The sequence below is a fragment of the Cynocephalus volans genome, chromosome 1 (assembly GCF_027409185.1).
Source record: "Cynocephalus volans isolate mCynVol1 chromosome 1, mCynVol1.pri, whole genome shotgun sequence".
Taxonomy (NCBI): Eukaryota; Metazoa; Chordata; class Mammalia; order Dermoptera; family Cynocephalidae; genus Cynocephalus; species Cynocephalus volans.
Genome location: NC_084460.1, coordinates 206,772,755 through 206,791,331, shown reverse-complemented (window position 1 = coordinate 206,791,331; position 18,577 = coordinate 206,772,755). Strand labels below are relative to the sequence as shown.

Genomic DNA, 18,577 nt, shown 5'->3' with positions numbered 1-18,577 from the left:
GTATTTGACATAAATCAGTTAGATCTGTGAATGCATATAAGTTATAGGTATAAAATCAATGCTGTGTTTACCCAGAATGTCTTGACACTGAGATTTACACAAGGTTTCAGTGTTGAGTAAAAGTGCAGTAAGTGTCTGTATATTTTTTGTTTTGCTCTTATTTTTAAGTGAGTCAAGTATATAGTTCCTTCTAGCTCTGGGATCTAAGAACTATCTTGCTTAGAAGAGAGGATTAGGAATGCTTACTTACCTAATTTCCACTTGTTTGGAGAGTAGAAAGGTCTTTGGTATAAAACTTTGTGAGTTTAATCGTCATTTTATATCTGAAAGGCAATTTCTTAGGTTAGATTTGTTTGATTACAGGGTGTGTGTTGTATTGATGAATTTGATAAGATGGATGTGCGGGATCAAGTTGCTATTCATGAAGCTATGGAACAGCAGACCATATCCATCACTAAAGCAGGAGTGAAGGTATACGTTCCGCTGCATCATGCCTTAGCCTGTAGAAGAACGTAGTACTAGAGAAGTTCACCTGGGTAAAATTCATTACTTGAGGGCCGACCCTGTGGCTCACTCGGAAGAGTGCAGCGCTGGGAGCGCCAAGGCCTCAGGTTCGGATCCTGTATAGGGATGGCCGGTGCGCTCACTGGCTGAGCGCAGTGCAGGCAACGCCAAGCCAAGGGTTGCAATCTCCTTACTGGTCACAAAAAAAAAAAAAAAAATCATTACTTGAACAAATGGAAAAATGGAGCCCTGAGAATTATTAATCCAAACCGTAGATTTTGTTTAGGTACTGTATAAATGTGTTGCTATGACAGAAAGTAGAGGAAGTACTGGTAAACTTCTCAGCATTTCACTTCTCAAAATTTCCATGAACAAAGGTTCTATATTCTTTGATAAAGAATGCTTCCAATTATAACAAAATAACCAAAAGTCAACAGACTGTTTAAATGAAAATAACTAAGCGGTATTTTAACCAACATTAGAGAAAATCTAAACTTTTTAAGATAAAAGCAATAGCTTGAAGTAGTTAAGAAAAATTTAAGCAGTACACTAAAATATAAATTAAAAAGAAAAATCTTCCTCTGCAACTCCCAGCACTGGTAGGTACTCAGAGGCATCTATTGATTTTATGCCCCTTTCAGGAACATTTTATACATAGATAAGCATAATATATATAGTTTTCTTCCTTGCTAATTTAACTTCATAATTTTATTTTGGCAATCTTTTTATACCAGAGCATATTAGATCAACTTTGGTTTTTAATTACTCCACAGTATACAATTGTGTGTATCACAGTTTGATTCTTTTAAATTCCTATAGAGTGACATTTTGGTCATTTTCAGTCTTTTGTATTACAATATTGCAGTAAACATCCTTGAATACACGTCTTCCTGTATCTAGCTGCAAGGTAAATTCCTAACAAATTGATGACTTAAAGGGTATACACATCATACTACCAACATCATATGTTGCTGGCTGGTACAGGGATGCCAAACCCTTGACCTTGGTGTTATAACACCACAGTCTAACCAACTGAGCTAACCAGCCAGCCTCAGACTTTAATTTTGATGATCCAATAGGTGAAAAATAATAGCGTTATTTTGGTTTGCATTTAATTATGAATGAGATTGAATATTTTATCCTATGTTTATTTGCCAGTCCGGATGTCTTGTTAAACCTGTCACAATTCTTTTTTGTGTGTTCAGGCCACTCTGAATGCCAGGACATCCATTTTGGCAGCAGCAAATCCAGTCGGTGGACACTATGACAGATCAAAATCACTGAAACAGAATATAAATTTGTCGGCTCCCATCATGTCCCGATTTGATCTCTTTTTTATCCTTGTTGATGAATGTAATGAGGTAACTATATGAGCTGTCACTCTTTGCTTACTTTTTCCAGTTTGAGTAATTTGAGTGAGACAGGCTAGAGGACACACTACTCAACAGCTGGTACATGTGTATACACTGACCTTTCATGTTCTTCTTGGTGGCATGGGATTGGGCAAAAAATTTAGTAAGCAACTCAGAATAAAGTCATTTAAATTGCTATTTCCACTTAATTATGTTGAAGAATATCAAGCTTTTTGTTTTTGTTACTGTTTTTTAATACTCAAAAGAAAAAAGAAGCAAACAAGTTACAGTTAACTTCCAACCACACTCTATAAGATTTTTATAAAAAATTTTTGTTTTGTTAGTTTTATTTTGTTTATGAGTCACTTTGAAAAAAAACTGGATGCCAAGGAAATTTTTCTTTTCTTTTTTTTTTTTAATCCTGAGTCATTTGTCTTCCTGTTTCTTCCATCAAGTTGTTGAATGTGTATCACTTTTCTCCCCCTGATTATGTGGCAGTTTTAAGATTTGAGTGAAAAATTGTAGACTTACTTCAATTCTCACGTTAGTTTATTAAAGTTATTTGTAAATAGACTTAATAATATTGCATAGCTTGGATGTGCACAGAACTATAAAATGACAGTGTGTAGGAGCTAATATTGTATGCTGTACTTGTAATTGCTGAGGATAGAGGTCAGGTCCTACATTTCATTAGGCACAGTGCACAAGTCTTGGGTATAGTGGAACTTTAGGTATTATCTAAATAAAAGCTGCCTTCCGATGTGTGAGTGTTTGTTTGGGTTTTGGGGGGGGGGTTTTCCTTCACAAATGAATAGTTGTATTTAACCTACAGATAATTGGGAGTTGTCTGATTTTCATATATTTCTGTTTGCATAGGACTCATTAAGTCAGTTTTGGGAGGAGATGAGATTAAGTTATAAACCTTTAAAACATTTGAGGGGATACTTTATAAGCTTTTTAATTGGAAATAATTTCAAACTTATGAAAAATTTGCAAGAAATAGAATAGTGCATAGAACACCCATATTACCCTTTACCTGATTTTAAAATTTGCCCCATCTGCTTTATCGTTTGTTGTCTATATATGTACACAATTATTTTCTGAACCATTTGAGAGCAAGCTGCGTATTTTTGGTTTTTTTTTTTTCCCCAGTGTTCATAACAATTCTGTGATGATTATCTTCATAATATAGTAGCTAAGAGCACAGACTCTGAAGCCAGACTGTTCAAATCCTGACTTCACTGTTTACTGTGACCTTGGATAAGTTACTTAACCTCTCTGGGCTTCAAATTGCTCATCTGTAAAATGGGAATAATATCTCCTAATAAGGTTTTTGTGAGGATTCTGTGATATAATACTTCTAGACATGCTTAAGGCAACAGTGTCTGGCACACGCCAAGGGCCCTATAAAGGTTAGTTCTGCAATTGTTATTAAAGTCTGTTAATTCCTTCAGGTATATTCTTAGAATGGGGCCAAGGCGTACATGTAAAAGTTTGGTTTTAAATCAAATTGTTACCAAACTTGCCTCAGAAACTTGGTACCTATTAGGACTTCTTTCAGTAGTATATTCAAGCTTATTCTTAGCTATAAGTCATTTCTTATTGCCTGGGATAGTCTGGAGTAAATACTGTTCAAAGTAATTTTCTTGTCTTGAATTAGGTTACAGATTATGCTATTGCCAGACGTATAGTAGACTTGCATTCAAGAATTGAGGAATCGATTGATCGTGTCTATTCCCTTGATGATATCAGGAGGTATCTTCTCTTTGCAAGGCAGTTTAAACCCAAGGTAACTTGCCCTTTTGTACTGGAATAAGGCATAGTGGGTATAGTAAAGTGTGATTTAAATAAATGAGTTATATGGAAATTAACTGAACCTGTACTTGTTTTTTTCTGTTTTTTTTTTGTTTTGTTTTTTCCTTTTTTTAAAAAAAATATACGTATGTTTTATAAGTTGGGTTTGTGGTAGTGGGGTTTTTTTTTGTTTGTTTTTTCAACAGCCATTTTGTATCTTCAGAGGGTTGAGAAGAGGAATTTTTTTTTTTTAAATCTGAATAATTCCATTTATTTTATTTGTTGGTCGCTAATAAAAGGATTTTATGGAAGAAGAATTTTGGATAACTGAATAAACTAGATCCTTTTACTTCAACCGTTATTAGTAAGAATCTTAAAATTGTTTATGTGCCTAAGTCAATATTCTGCTGAAGGCTCTTGAATTTTTCTCTGTGGAAACTGTTGGATTCCTCTAGGTCATTGTGATGAATATGAATTACTATTTTACAGTAATTGATGTAGTTCATTGGACTGAATCTGTAGTGGATCCAAGATATTCATCTAGACATGTATTTTTAAAAACAGATCTCCATAACGTGCATCTATTTTGTTGTTTGGCATTTTCCTATAATAGGATATGAAAAGGAAAAAATTTGTTTCAGTTTGATTGAGGTTTTTACACTAATGTCTGACTCAACGTTTAGGAGTTATCATTAGCTGTTAATTATCCATGCCACCTTCACTTGATTATCTGTGATACTGAGGTTGGCTCTCATTGTCCTGGAAGAAATTTAGTCAATTAAGACTAAGGATTATGGGTGACATTAGTGTAAGATGGCATCTCTTCTCCATGACAGCATTCTGGTCCCTCTGTGACTTTGGCATATTTCCTTTATATGCTGAATTCCTTGCTCTGGAAAACTGAGGATTCTTTGGATATAAGGTTTACCGAAACAGCTGATAAATATATGCTGACCTCCTTTTTTCTCAAAGGCAGTGTAAGTTAATTAGTGGAGCCTCAGGGATAGCCTGAGCATTAATTTGTTTAATGAGCTTTCACCACATCCTGAGGTATAAAAGGCATTACATCTTACTCCATTGCTTCAGCTTGTTAAACATCATTTTTAAATGGTCTTTTGTTTAATTACTAAGCCTGCTGTCTTCATATTCTTAAAATTTAGTATATGGAATTCACAGGCCTCCTTCGTATTAGTTTCTTTCAAAAGTCATTTCAGTAGTAATTCATTGTCATTGGCCTCAAAATGTCAACTCTTTCAGTTCCCCAAAGAACCTGGAAGGCTCTTAATCCTTTGTTTTACACAGCTCTCATTAAATAGAAATGTTTCTTTAACTTTGGTGATGTTCTGAAATAGATTTCCAAAGAGTCAGAGGACTTCATTGTGGAACAGTATAAACGTCTCCGCCAGAGGGATGGTTCTGGAGTAACCAAGTCTTCGTGGAGGATTACAGTACGACAGCTTGAGAGTATGATCCGTCTCTCTGAAGCTATGGCTCGGATGCACTGCTGTGATGAGGTATCAAGGCCACTTTGACGTGATGACAGCAAAGAGAAATTGGTTTGTTGGCTTGTAGGCATGTTTTTATCTTTGGTGTGAGACATATAGGTTGAGTTTCCCTATCTGAAATGCTTGGGACCAGAAGTGTTTGGGATTTTGGATTTATTTGGATTTTGGAATAGTATTTATATATACTTACCAGTTAGTATTCCTAATCCAGAAATCCAAAATGCTACAATAAGCATTTGAATGTCGTGAAACTCAAAAAGTTACAGATTGTGGAGCATTTCAGATTTTTGGATTAGGGATCGTTAGCCTGTACTAGAATTTGCTGCAGTTTTGTTTTTGTTTTTGTTTTTGGCAGCAGGCCAGTACGGGGATCTGAATCCCTAAAGTTGGTGTTATCAGTACCACGCTCTCCCAAGTTAGCCACTAGCCAGTCCTATATTTATGTAGCTGTTGAATGAATGCTGATAGGATACCCTACCCTAGGATTTCTCCCTTTAAGAAGGTTGTAGTCAAGCATTTATTGAGTATAGTAGTTAGATTAATAGTAATGAAATAATCATGTCTTAGGTTATAGAGTATATATAGAGATGAGTTACCATTAATACCATTCGTTCAGGAAAAATGTACTTAGGCCCTACAATGTGCGAGGCCTCTGGGCTGGGGATACAGATATGATAATGTAGCCCCTGGCCTCAAAGGGAACTCTCCACCTTAAGTTTGCATGAGGGTATTTCAAAAAGTTTATGGAAAAATAGAATTAAAAGAAAATATGTATTTTTCCATGAACTTTTTGAACTATCCTCATGTAATATGTGGTTTTTAAACTGTTCTTTGAGCCTTGGGTTCACAAGTATATATTTCAATGAGTTTGAGGGGTTAAAGAGGAGCAGTATGGAAGGGCATTCAAGCCCCCCATTTTTTCTTCAACCAAAGTAGCTCTGCTTTTAAACCTAGCTTTATATATTAAGTTTTATGGACGGTTTTATTTGAAAAAAAGGTTTGCCTTTTTTTTTAATAGTATCATTGAGGTATCATTTGCATACAGGAAAGTGTACAGCTTGGGGATTTTTTTTTTTTTTACACATATCCTGTGACCACCCAGCACAAGATACAAAACATTTCCATCATCCCAGACAGTTCCCCTGTGCTCTTTTTAGTCTTAGCCCTCTTCCCCAGAAGTAACCACTGTTCTGACTTGAATCACCATTTTTTTCCTATAGATTAGTTTTTTGGCTTTTTTTTTTCTTTTTTGGTTTAAATTTTAAAATTCTCTGATATGTTGACAAAGTACTTTCACACTAACTTACTTGATACTCTTTGATTCATCTAACATTTATACATTTTATTTTCTTTTTTTTGAGCAGCTGGCCAGTACGGGGATCTGACCCCTTGACCTTGGTGTTACACCATCATGTTCCAACCATCTGAGCTAACTGGCCAGCCTCATGTAATATTTAATGAGCCCTTTACGGGGTTAAAAGATGAATAAGAGAGCCTCTGCTTCCGTTGCTGTTAATCTGATGGGAGCCAAACATGTATTTAATTAAGCATGTGAAAAATGGGAAGGAGAATATTATGGTAGAGCATCACAAGAAAAGAGTATAGACATCAGTTACTTTATTCTTAAAGAAGGGAGAGGGTTTATGGAGGTGCCAGCACTTAAACCTGACCACTGAAGGGTGTGTAGAATTGTGATAGGCATGGGACTTTGGGGAAAGAATGTATAGTGAAGGTGGAAAGTTTAGCAAGACCATAGGGTATCTGGAGGAATATAGTACAATCTGCAGAAAAAGAATAGGCTATGGTAAGGGGGAATTCTTAAAAACCATGCTAACATTTGTACTTCTTTTTTTTGTTGTGCTGTTTCCCAAATTGAGTTATATAAAACTGATATGTACCTTAGGGCAATCTCTAGTAGAGTTTTCTTTTTTTTTTAATTAGTCTCTAAATAGGTAGCAGATTCACATGATGTGAAAATAAATGCCCATGTATCATATACACAAATATATTTTCTGAATGAAATTGAGTATCTTTGCATATATTTAAGAGCTGTTCCAGTCTCTTTATATGTTCATATTCTTTGTCCATTTTTAAAATTATTTTATTGAAATTAAAATTTTTAAATTATTTTATAAAAAGGCCTTCTTCATTCTATTATAAAAGAATTCTCCCATGATTTCCTTTAGATGGTTTCATTGTTTGCATTTAAGTCATCTAAATATCTGGTATTTATCCCACTGTAAGATGTGAGGTATAAATCACTTGATTCTTTTGCAGCTAGTTTCCTAGTTCCAATATCATTTATTGAACAATCCATCTTTTTTATACTTTTTTGGTATACCTTTAGTTGTATATTAAATTCTTGTGTTTGTTAGGCTTTTTCTGTACTTTCTATTCTGTTCCATTGGGTCTATGAGTTTCTCTTACATTTATTGGTACCATGATATTTTAATCAGTGGGGCTTTATGTTTTAAATATAGGGCTAATTCCAATACATTGTTCCCTTTTGGCTGTTACAAATTTTAAAAAAGAAGCTGTTGATATTTTTATTGATATTGCATTAAGTTTATATATTAACTTGGAGAATTGACAGATTTATGGTGATTTTTCCTATTGAAGAATATAGCAGTTAGAATAGGCTAGATCGTGCTGTTATAAAAATTTCAGCTGCTTAAAACAAACATTTTTGCTCATGCTACACATCCATTAGGTCAGCAAAGGAGCTCTCCTTGTGTCACTCAGCAATTCATGTTGATATAAAGGCTCCATCTTGACATATGTGTCCATAATGATAGAAGGCAGAATAGAAAAGGTGGTGAGCCACATGCCATCTCTTAACCTATATAGAAATGACAATTCTCACATTTCACTGGTCAGAGAAATTAATGTGGCCATATCTAAGTTCAAGTGGGTAAAGAAGTACCTTCCTACCAGCTGTCCAGAATGAATAAGAAAAGCAAACATTTGTGAATAGTTCTGGTGAATACCACAATATCATTATCTTTCCATTTAGATCTTTTGTTTCACCCAGTAGTGTTTTAAACTTTTCTTCATAGAGTTTTTGCATGTTTCTTGTTGAATTTATTTCTTGGTATTTTGCTATTTTTCTGAAGGTAGAATCTTTTTCTTCTATTTCATTTTCTTTTTTTATTTTATTTATTTATTTTCTTCCAGGAATACTGTATTGAGACTATTTCATTTTCTAACTGTCCATTTTCATTGCTATATAATATTCTGTTGATGGGGCTGGTCAGTTAGCTCAGTTGGTTAGAGTGTGGTGCTGATAATGCAAAGGTCCAGGGCTTGATCCCTGTACTGGCTAGCTGCCAAAAATAAAAATATTAAAATAACAGTAATAATAATGATATTCTACCGATGAATGTACCACAATTTTTATTCATCCATTCTTCTGTTAATAGCCATTTGGATAGTTTCCAACTTGAGTCCTTAAGGGGCGTACATGTCTTTTGGTCCATATGATGTGTATATATATTTATATTTTTGTGAGTACTTATCTAGGAGTGGAATTGTTGGGTCATAGGTATCTATATGTTTAGTAAAAACTGCTAAATAGTTGTGTCAATTTATATTTTCACCTGCAGGGAATGAGAGTTCTACATTGTTGCCACATTTGATATTGTCAGTCACTTCAGCCATTCTGGTGAATTTATAGTGCTGTCTTATATTGTGTGAGGGAGAGAGAGGTTGAGAGTGTGTGTTTGTGAGAAAACCAAAATGCCACTATGATTTGGTTTGGAGAAAATCTGTCTGGTATATCAAGAAGACTGACTTAACTGAATTACCTCATCTTTTTTTTGGTTTAGGTCCAACCTAAACATGTGAAGGAAGCTTTCCGGTTACTGAATAAATCAATCATCCGTGTGGAAACGCCAGATGTCAATCTGGATCAAGAGGAAGAGGTCCAGATGGAAGTAGATGAGGGTTCTGGTGGCATCGATGGTGAGATGTTTGTTCATATGACTGTTCTAAAGTTAGGGACCAAAAAGTTCTCAGAGATGTCATATGGTAAAAGTATACTTGTTGATGGTAATAAAGTCTATGTAGCAAAAGGGGAAAAATGGATATTGAATTGTGTTAATTGTTTACTAGTTAAAGTACAATAAATAGTCGGTATGAAATACCTGTGCTTGAAAGACTGAAAGAAAATGCACCAAAACGTGATAGTAGACTTAAATCTCCTGGCCTCCACCCTTATTTATATTGTTGTTTTGATTTTGAATTTAAAACATTTTTTAAGCATATTAGAACAGACAAATACCAAAACCTTTTATTTTGTACATAATAATGCAAATAGACTTTTAGATCATGAAATTTTTGTATCTCCTGTCCCTCATATTCCTCTCACATTAGTTTTTGTCTTCACTAGTCGAGTTTATAAATTTGCTTCTAATTTATTTGTAAAATTATTATATGCTGTGTGTAACTATATGCTTGTTTTGAAATTAATATCAAATATAAGTAGTATTTATAACACTTGATAAGGGAATGTTGGAGTCACAAAAACAAGATTCAGGTGGTTAATTTTTCATATAGGTCATGCTGACAGCCCAGCTCCTGTGAATGGAATCAATGGCTACAGTGAAGACATAAATCAAGATTCTGTTCCCAAAGCCTCCTTAAGGCTGGGATTCTCTGAGTACTGCCGAATCTCTAACCTTATCGTGCTTCACCTCAGAAAGATGGAGGAAGGTGAGGCTATACCTAGTACTGTTTACACGCCCAGTCTTTTACATGAGCTGTATTCACACTGGCCACTTCTGATTGCTTACCCTTGTATTATTCTGTCAGAAGAGATGATAAATTGGTAGACACTTTAATAATGTAAATCTGTGGAGTATCAGCATACCTGCCAGCCTGATCATTTCTCCACAAGTTAATTGTCAGACAAAGGTGGATCATTCTTGTTAATGTCCTTGACTTATTTTAATAATTCTCAATCAGAATTTGGGAATTGATGAAATATAAAGCACATACAAATGTTTTACAGATGCAAAATTACTACTTTTTAGTAATTGATATTTCATAAGCAAGTAATTGAGCCCAGAAATCTATACTATGGAAAGGCCATTGCAGACTAGAAATGGAGTAAAATCCTCATCTATCCATCAGTAAAGTGTGGTATCTGGACACTTCATACCCTTAACTGCTTTACCATGCTATTCAGAGTTTTATCACCCTGTAGTTAGCCACAAGGCAGAAGGAAAAATGATGAAATCAAGAGTAGAACATAAACTTCTACTTGATAGTTAAGTATCGGGTGATTCTTATTTAAAAGTTCCATGGATGACTCTATGCTGGCTTCTGGGCATATTTTTTTCATCACAGTGTCCAATCTGCTATGGAGGAAGAGAACACCAGAGACTTTGCTTGCTAAAGATTTGAGCTCTGTAAGTTTCTGCCTTTGTTCCCCTAAGAACTGTGGACCAGTGGGAAGAGAAAAGGCAACAAAGTAGGCACTAGGATACACATCAGGTTTTCTCCCCACTCCCTTCTCACATAAAAAGATTTGGAAGCTCACATATTCTTGTATTTATGTTATACTTCATTATTCTCTCTTTTCGCCCACATAACTAAGTTTTAAACATAGTGAACCATTGATGGAGCAAAGACATGATTAGTACCCAGACACAGCATTCCACAGATAAATTCTACTGGGTCTTTTCCTTTAAAAAAAAAAAAAAAAAAAAAAAAGCCACTTAACCCATCAAACAAAATTATTAATTCTCAGTGCTCTGGTAGACAGCTATTCTCTAGCACAAGGAGCACAGCTTTAAACCATGCAAGTCACTTAGCCAAGAACATTTGGACAAACCACTGAAGTTTCCATATAGCCATAATAAAACATTTCAAAGGCATTATTATCAGTAAAGATAGAATTTTCCTATTTTGATTTTGCATTTTATTTGCAGTTGTTAGGATAGAAACTAAGTATAGAGTTTTCTTTTATTACACTTTCCGTGATTGTTACAGTGTTATCCAGGTCCCACTTTGCTTATGAGTTGAGAGTTCTACCTTGGACTTTTGAAAGAAGCAAGCAGTTCAGTTACTGTGGATAAACCTTGCTTAAATAAACCAGTAATTTATTTTGAGTGAACACCCATGGATTTCTCTTTTGGCTCTGATTCCATAAAATCTTCCCCTGTCCAAAGAAGAGAAGTTATATTTAAGAGGTTTAACTTGCTGTTGCTTCATTCCTAATTTATGCTTTCAGTTGCTGTTGGTAAACCTTATAGGTGATGAAGCATAAGATGGAGTCTTGATACTTTGAAATCTTTTTAGCTTTATGAAACTTGTTTCTTATAATTTCTGTTTTATTAGGTTTTTCTTCCTCTTCTGGATAAGGTAAGACGTGCTTTAATACAGGTAATATGACAGGTTATTTCAGGCTTATGCTGCAATATTGCAAGCCTTATTTCAGCAGATATACTTTCTGATGGGTTAATGGTTATCTAATCTGTACATTATTTTGTTGTGTATGTAGACCTCAACAATTGACAGTGCAATTTTCTAGAAGACTAATTTAATCCTTTCTAAATGTTTTTTGTTGCAGAAGAGGATGAGTCAGCATTAAAGAGGAGTGAGCTTATTAACTGGTACTTGAAAGAAATCGAGTCAGAAATAGACTCTGAAGAGGAACTTATAAATAAAAAAAGAATCATTGAGAAAGTCATTCATCGACTCACACACTATGTATGTACATAACTATTTGCTGTAATATTAGCAAGGGAAGGGGTTTATGCCTTATATCTATGTAGATTTATTGGTGAAATTTTTTTTATGTTCATTTATTTGTTTATGTATTTGTTTTGGTGGCTGGCCAGTAACAGGGATCAAACCCTGGACCTTGGTGTTAATCAACACCGTGCTCTAACCAACTGTGCTAACTGACCAGCCCTGTTCATTTATTTTGAATTATTGAAGTATAGTCAGAATTATGAGTTGTGAAACAAGGGAGAAGTAATAGCAAATAAATGACTTATTTTATTTTATTTTGGTGGCTTGCTGGTACAGGGATCCGAAACCTTGACCTTGGTGTTGTAAACAACTGAGCTAATTGGCCAGCTGCAGACATAAATCTCTTAAAACATAAATCAAATTGTTTTACTACCCTACCTTCCAGTGTTTCCCACACATTTTGAATAAAATCCAGTCTCCTTGCTATGACCTACAGAACCCTACACAATCTACCCCCTCTACCTCATTCACCTCATTTCCTAGCACTCTCTTCCGTTTGTCCATTCCACTCCAGTGACACTGGCCTTTTGTTGTTCCTTAGACATACCAACATGAGGGGCTGTGCAATCTCCCTTTGTCTCTTTCCCAGATGCCCTTCTCCATTCTGGTGTCTGCTCAAGTGTTACCTCCTCAGAGAAGCCTTTTTTGCCTAACTGTCGAAATAGCCATCTGCTCTTGTCAACTGCTTTGTGTTTCTTCATAGTCCTTATTATTGCCTGGCAGTATAGTTTTTATTTAAGTGTTCAGCTGGTCTCCTGAATGCAAGCTTTGTGAGGGCTGGGACTTTGGCTTTATCTTTTAACTGTTGTATCCCCAGGACTTGAAGTGGTGCCTGGAATACAGAGGGGTCAGATATTTGTTGAGTGGTTGAATTTTCCTATTCCAATGACAAGAGATTCAACCATTATCCCAGTTTACTTACATTGCTCACTATAGAAATATTACAGATGTCACATATCAGGGTTGTGTCATCTGAAAAACTGTTTACCTGTTGGGGGTAGATCAGTGTACGATTGCAGGTGGAAGGGGTGTGACTGAGAACAGCTACTCAAATCAAAATCTACTAAATAATATGTATGAAAGTCAAACTGAGGGCTGGCCAGTTAGCTCAGTTGGCCAGAGCGCAGCTTTATAACATCAATGTCATGGGTTTGGATTCCCATACCCACCAGCTGCAGAAAAAATAAGAAAAGGAAAGTCAAGCTGAACTGAGGTGGTGCATGCTCAGGATTGTCTTTCTAATGGTGGGAAATGTCTTTGCACAGGCCAGCCCTTCCCTCCCTGGTGCCCCTTGGGATAAATGTAAGATGAAATGACCCAGGCAAGAAACCCACATCAGGATGTAGAACATACTGTGAAGCCTAACAGATCTAAACTGAGATTATCTTTTTACATTTGGCTTACCACCTGAACTAACTTGCTACAGAAGACCAAAAAGCTTGTACTGTGTTGATCAGATGTGCTTCTGTGAAGGTGTGTTAGCACACTGAGTGAATGCCTGACCACTGTTCAGTCCCCTTTAGTGGCATCAGTGCTCATACTCTGGGGCTTTGCCAACCTTCTTAGGGTCAAATTGCTGTTTCCTGAGTACCTTTCTATGGGCTTGGCTAGGAATTCTCATTTGTGGACATTTTTGACTGATTTATATGTATACCACAGGCTTAAAATCTGTAATCAGGATTTTAAGCCAAATGACATGTTCCACATTTTTTTCTTATTATCTCAGAGTGAAAAGTTTTCCATGTGAGTTACCTTTAGATTCTACCTCTCACTGAATTATGAATGGATGGTTTATAATTAAAAATGAGCAAATATTAAATACAATTAAATAGAGTTAAATATTAGAGTTATTATACTCTTAAAATTCAAGCATTGTTTTCTATCTTTTTTGAAGTAATATTTACAAGCATTTGATGTAATGTGCCAGGAAACTATTAAAATCACAGTGTCTGTTGAGCTTACTTATATATTTCTTAATTTTTCAAAAGTAGTTTAACATATGAAAAGGTTAGTATCCTAATGGGAAGGGAATTTAGCAGAATGTTGATAGTGATTTTAAGATATAGTCCTTTTACTAGGAGTTTCTGGTGGGGGAATGAAAGGAAATGTCAGTAGCAAATATTCAGAAGGGTCAAGACTTGGACCCTTTTTTATAATACTGCTGGAGACCTGAGGACAAATGTTTGTGTTTCACAGGATCATGTTCTAATTGAGCTCACCCGAGCTGGATTGAAAGGCTCTGCAGAGGGAAGTGAGAGTTATGAAGAAGACCCCTACTTGGTAGTTAACCCTAACTACTTGCTTGAAGATTGAGCTATTGAAAGTAACTGACCAGGCTTGAGGGACTGTGGTACAACACCTCCTGGCCTGGAGCTGGGATGGAGCTCTGCTAGGCAGAGAAGTATTTCTGCGGGCAGTGCTTCAGGATTTGTTTTGAGAAACAAGAACTGAGTTAATGGCCTATGACATGTCACATTCCTGTCATCTGCATTTATACCAGTACAGGCTTCAGCAGTTTTCTTTAGTGTGTTTCTTGTCCCAGTGAAGTTGGAATCCTATAATGTGTGGTTCCTATAAGACATTTGTTTTCATGTGTAAGAAAAAGACCAATTACTTTTATGGTATGTGGTAATCTTATTGAAGAAATAACTTTTTTCTCATTGTCAACTACCGCTTTTATTCTAGAATAAAACAATTTGTTCTGAAGTTGTCTAGTAGATTTATTTCTACTCTGCTCTGATTGTTGCTTCCATCTACTTGTGAATGTGAGTCCTTCCCTTTTTGCTTAATCTGGGGTGAAGGGGTGGAACTATGGCATTATGGATTTGGGATTAGGTTCCTGTAAGGAGAAGTCATTATTAGAGAATTAGTGTGAAGGATAGAGGCCTTGGAGATGACTTTCCAAGGTTAATTCCAGTTTGTTTTTTAAAGTAGTTTATAAAAATAAAAAGTTTATTGTACTTTTTTTCATTCTTTAGTAATTTCTTTTACTCCTGTGTGCTAAGGGTAATTTCTCAGGATTGTTATCAAGCTGCTTTTTTAGGGGAAATATGTTATTTTCAATATTACAAGCCGTCCCCAAATTTTATGGCTTTTTCCAGGAAAAATTATTACTGTTAATGATACTAACAGTTCCTGTGATCAGTATGTTTGTGATGTAGAAGTTCCTGTTGTTAGAGCTTTTAAGAACAGATGGCATTCTGGAGCCTACAGGGCCAGTTAGGGAACATATTCGTATATGCTAAGTGAACTCATAAATAGTAACTTTTCACTGTCCCCTGACATGGAAACAATGGAGTGAGGGGGACTGGAAATGGATAGAGAAGTTACACTGCAGATGCAGAGTGTAAGCTCATGTCAAGTATGTTCCTAATTAATGGGAGTGGGAAAGGCCTTGACATTGGGATGAGGAAACCTCAGGGTATAGGACCTCAGAATTCCTGTGGAGCAGGATAGTGGTACTAGCATTAAGAAGTGGACAAATACCAGGTAGGACATTCTAGTGAAAACCCAGGAGATAGCAAGAAAGAGCCCTCTCTCATATTAGGAAGACCTTCATAAGGTAAATGGGGTGGTGAGATCCTGAAAGGAGAGAAACAAACCTGACTGGAATTTGAACTTTAATCTGACCAATATTTACCCAAAGGAAAATTTCAAGCCCAGAAAAAAATGAGTTCATTTTTGGTGAATTTGTCCTCTCCTCCCCAATCTTGGCATTAGTAAGAGCGGGGGGCTTCAGGCCAAGGTGAGGTCATTAGTACAAATAAGTTTCATTTTTGCATATCAGAATATGTGTGCTTGCTTACATTTCCACACATCCCCTTCCTTCATGTGGTATTTGTCAAGGAGGTGACGTGATTAATGGAAAATGGAGCATGTACAAGATCTTTATAAAGAAAATTAGGCAGATATTTAAGATAAGTGGGTAGACATAACATTCCAGAATGTAAAGATCTGAATATTTTAAGTTGTCAGTTGATCTATAAATTTAATACATTTTCAACCATATCCTAGTACAGGACCACCAAGGAAATAATTAAATAAGTTATGACAGCTATGCTGTGGAATACAAATAAAAATGAGGTAGAACTAGATGTTCTGAAATACAGAAGTATCTCCAGGACACGTGGAAAAGAAAATGTGAAAATACAATACAACCAAGAATATTCTGGGGAAAAGAATGATAGGAAAGGCCTTGTCCTATCAGAAAGCAAAAACTACTACAAAGGTATAGAAATTAAAAATGCAATATTGGCATGGGAACATCTACATATATATAGATTTCTCGTTTCTGATAAGGTAGCATTTCAAATAGGGCAAGAATGGCCTGTACACAAAGTTAAAATTCAAGATGGTTTAAAGATAGGAAGATTAGAAACAAGAATAAAGATTTGCTTAAATAGTCTTGACATGTTTTTTGTTTTTTTTTTTTAAACTATGATACCAGGTAATGTGTCTTGAAAGACACTATAAACCTATCACGTTTATCATGCTTCCCCTTCAGGAATCAAGAGCTTCATATTTCCAGACCCTCGTTGATGCCCACAGAAGAGTCTATGAGATTTACCATGAAAAATATGATTCTCAGGGTGAGTACACATGGAACCTGATGGCTGACCCACTGGCACCATTCATCACCCACCCTCCCTGTCTTCCTTGAAGCAGGACGCAGCATTTCTTCCAACTCACCTTCAATAGTGCCCTCATCTCTACAGTAGTGGGAAATTAATATTGTATTGATTTCCCAGTGGAGATTGGCTTACATCGCACAATGCCCAGCATTTCCTTTTAAAAATATCTTTTAGGGCTGGCTGTATTATCTCAGTTGGTTAGAGTGTGGTGCTGATAACACTGAGGTCCAGGGTTTGATCCCTATACCAGCCAGCCACCAAAAGTAATAATAATTCTATGTGTGTGTGTATATATATATACATATATATATATATAAAATAAATTAAAAATTTTTTTTTCAAATATGTGTACACCATATATATATATATATATATATATATATATCTTTTAGACACTCCTTGCTCAGTATTGAGTGCGCAGCCACTGATTGTCTTTCTGTCCTCCTTGCCTGCTACTCTCCCACCTCCCTGATGATACTTCAAGATTGCCTGTCCTTTCCTCAGCCTCCCCTCTTCTTTTTTTTTAATGTTCCCAACAGGCTGATTGCTAGCAGATAAAAGGTAGCAGATAGAAAACCTAGTGAGAAATGTTTTTATGGTCACATCCACAGCAAACTCTCTTCTTGTTAAGAGTAACTTACAGTTGCTAGCTGGAACTTACTTTCCAGCAGACAAGACAGACAAATAAAAGATAAAATAATTATATACTGGCAGGTAGTATGAAGAGACTAATTGTAATTGGTTATATTCCTTCTTCACAGGTAACTTGCAGTTCTGATTCACTAGGTCTAGGGAGAACCAGGACATTTGTGATTTTAATAAATGACCTAAGTAAATGTTAGAGACATCAATTTTGAGAACCAATTTTGAATTACATACTCATATGCTTTCCTGTTTTTATTATTTACTGTGTGTATACTTGTATATATACTATGTAATATATATACATACATCTATATTCTACTTTTTAAACTTAACATATTATATGAGTATATTTTCATTTTTTTAAAAACTTTTGGAGGGCCGGCCCGTGGCTCACTCGGGAGAGTGCGGTGCTGATAACACCAAGGCCCCGGGTTCGGATCCCATATACGGATGGCCGGTTCGCTCACTGGCTGAGTGTGGTGCTGACAACACCAAGTCAAGGGTTAAGATCCCCTTACCGGTCATCTTTTAAAAAAATAAAATAAAATAAAATAAAAATAAATAAAAAAATAAAAACTCTTGGAAAGCATGATTTTCAATGGTCTTATAGGTTCCTATCATATGAATGGATCATAAAGCTTAAAATATTTCCCTTATTTTCATATATGTTTATTCTAATTTATGACAAATTATGTTGCAATAAACATTCCTATATATAAATTCTGGCCCGCCTTCTGATAAATTCTTATCAATAGATTTCTTAGAGTTGAAGTTACTGGGTGAAAAGACCTGCATTTCTTAAGACTTTAAAGCATGATGCTAAGTTATTTTCCAGAAAAGTTGTCATAGTTTATACCAACAGTTGCAAAATTGCTCATTTGACCCCATTCTGCCTGTTTTAAGCAATGTAATTTATTTTTTTTAATTTTATTTTGTCGATATACAATGCGGTTGATTATTGTGGCTCATTACCAAAACCTCCCTCCCTCCTCCCTCGCTCTACCTCCTCCTACCCAACAATGTCCTTTCTGTATGCTTGTGGTGTCAACTTCAAGAAATTGTAATTGTTGTGTCTTCTCCCTCCCCCATTTTTTTTGTGTGTGTGTGTGTGTGTGTGTGTGTGTGTGTGTGTGTGTGTGTGTGTGTGTGTGAATTTATTTATTTATTTTTAGCTCCCACCAATAAGTGAGAACATGTGGTATTTCTCTTTCTGTGCCTGACTCGTTTCACTTAATATAATTCTCTCAAGGTCCATCCATGTTGTTGCAAATGGCAGTATTTCGTTCGTTTTTATAGCTGAGTAGTATTCCATTCTGTAGATATACCACATTTTCCATATCCACTCATCTGATGATGGACATTTGGGCTGGTTCCAACTCTTGGCTATTGT

The 18,577-nt window shown here is 35.7% G+C and overlaps 1 protein-coding gene and 1 non-coding gene across 3 annotated transcripts in view; one reads left to right on the top strand and one right to left on the bottom strand.

Moving 5' to 3' along the window:
• The window catches only part of MCM6 (minichromosome maintenance complex component 6), a 37,967-nt gene extending 23,453 nt beyond the window's left edge, over positions 1–14,514 (top strand). For both annotated transcript variants that reach the window (XM_063105501.1, XM_063105492.1), the window contains 8 exons: positions 364–471; positions 1,710–1,865; positions 3,517–3,645; positions 5,003–5,164; positions 8,980–9,115; positions 9,710–9,865; positions 11,727–11,866; positions 14,108–14,514. In XM_063105501.1, the coding sequence (XP_062961571.1) occupies positions 364–471; positions 1,710–1,865; positions 3,517–3,645; positions 5,003–5,164; positions 8,980–9,115; positions 9,710–9,865; positions 11,727–11,866; positions 14,108–14,224 (1,104 nt within the window). In that variant the 3' untranslated portion in view covers positions 14,225–14,514. The remainder of the gene's footprint in view (positions 1–363; positions 472–1,709; positions 1,866–3,516; positions 3,646–5,002; positions 5,165–8,979; positions 9,116–9,709; positions 9,866–11,726; positions 11,867–14,107) is intronic.
• A 2,552-nt stretch (positions 14,515–17,066) lies between these two features.
• On the bottom strand, positions 17,067–17,181 carry LOC134365809 (small nucleolar RNA SNORA32). Its single transcript, XR_010022181.1, has one exon. It is a non-coding gene; the product is annotated as a small nucleolar RNA SNORA32 (small nucleolar RNA).
• Between the last annotated feature and the right edge of the window lie 1,396 nt (positions 17,182–18,577).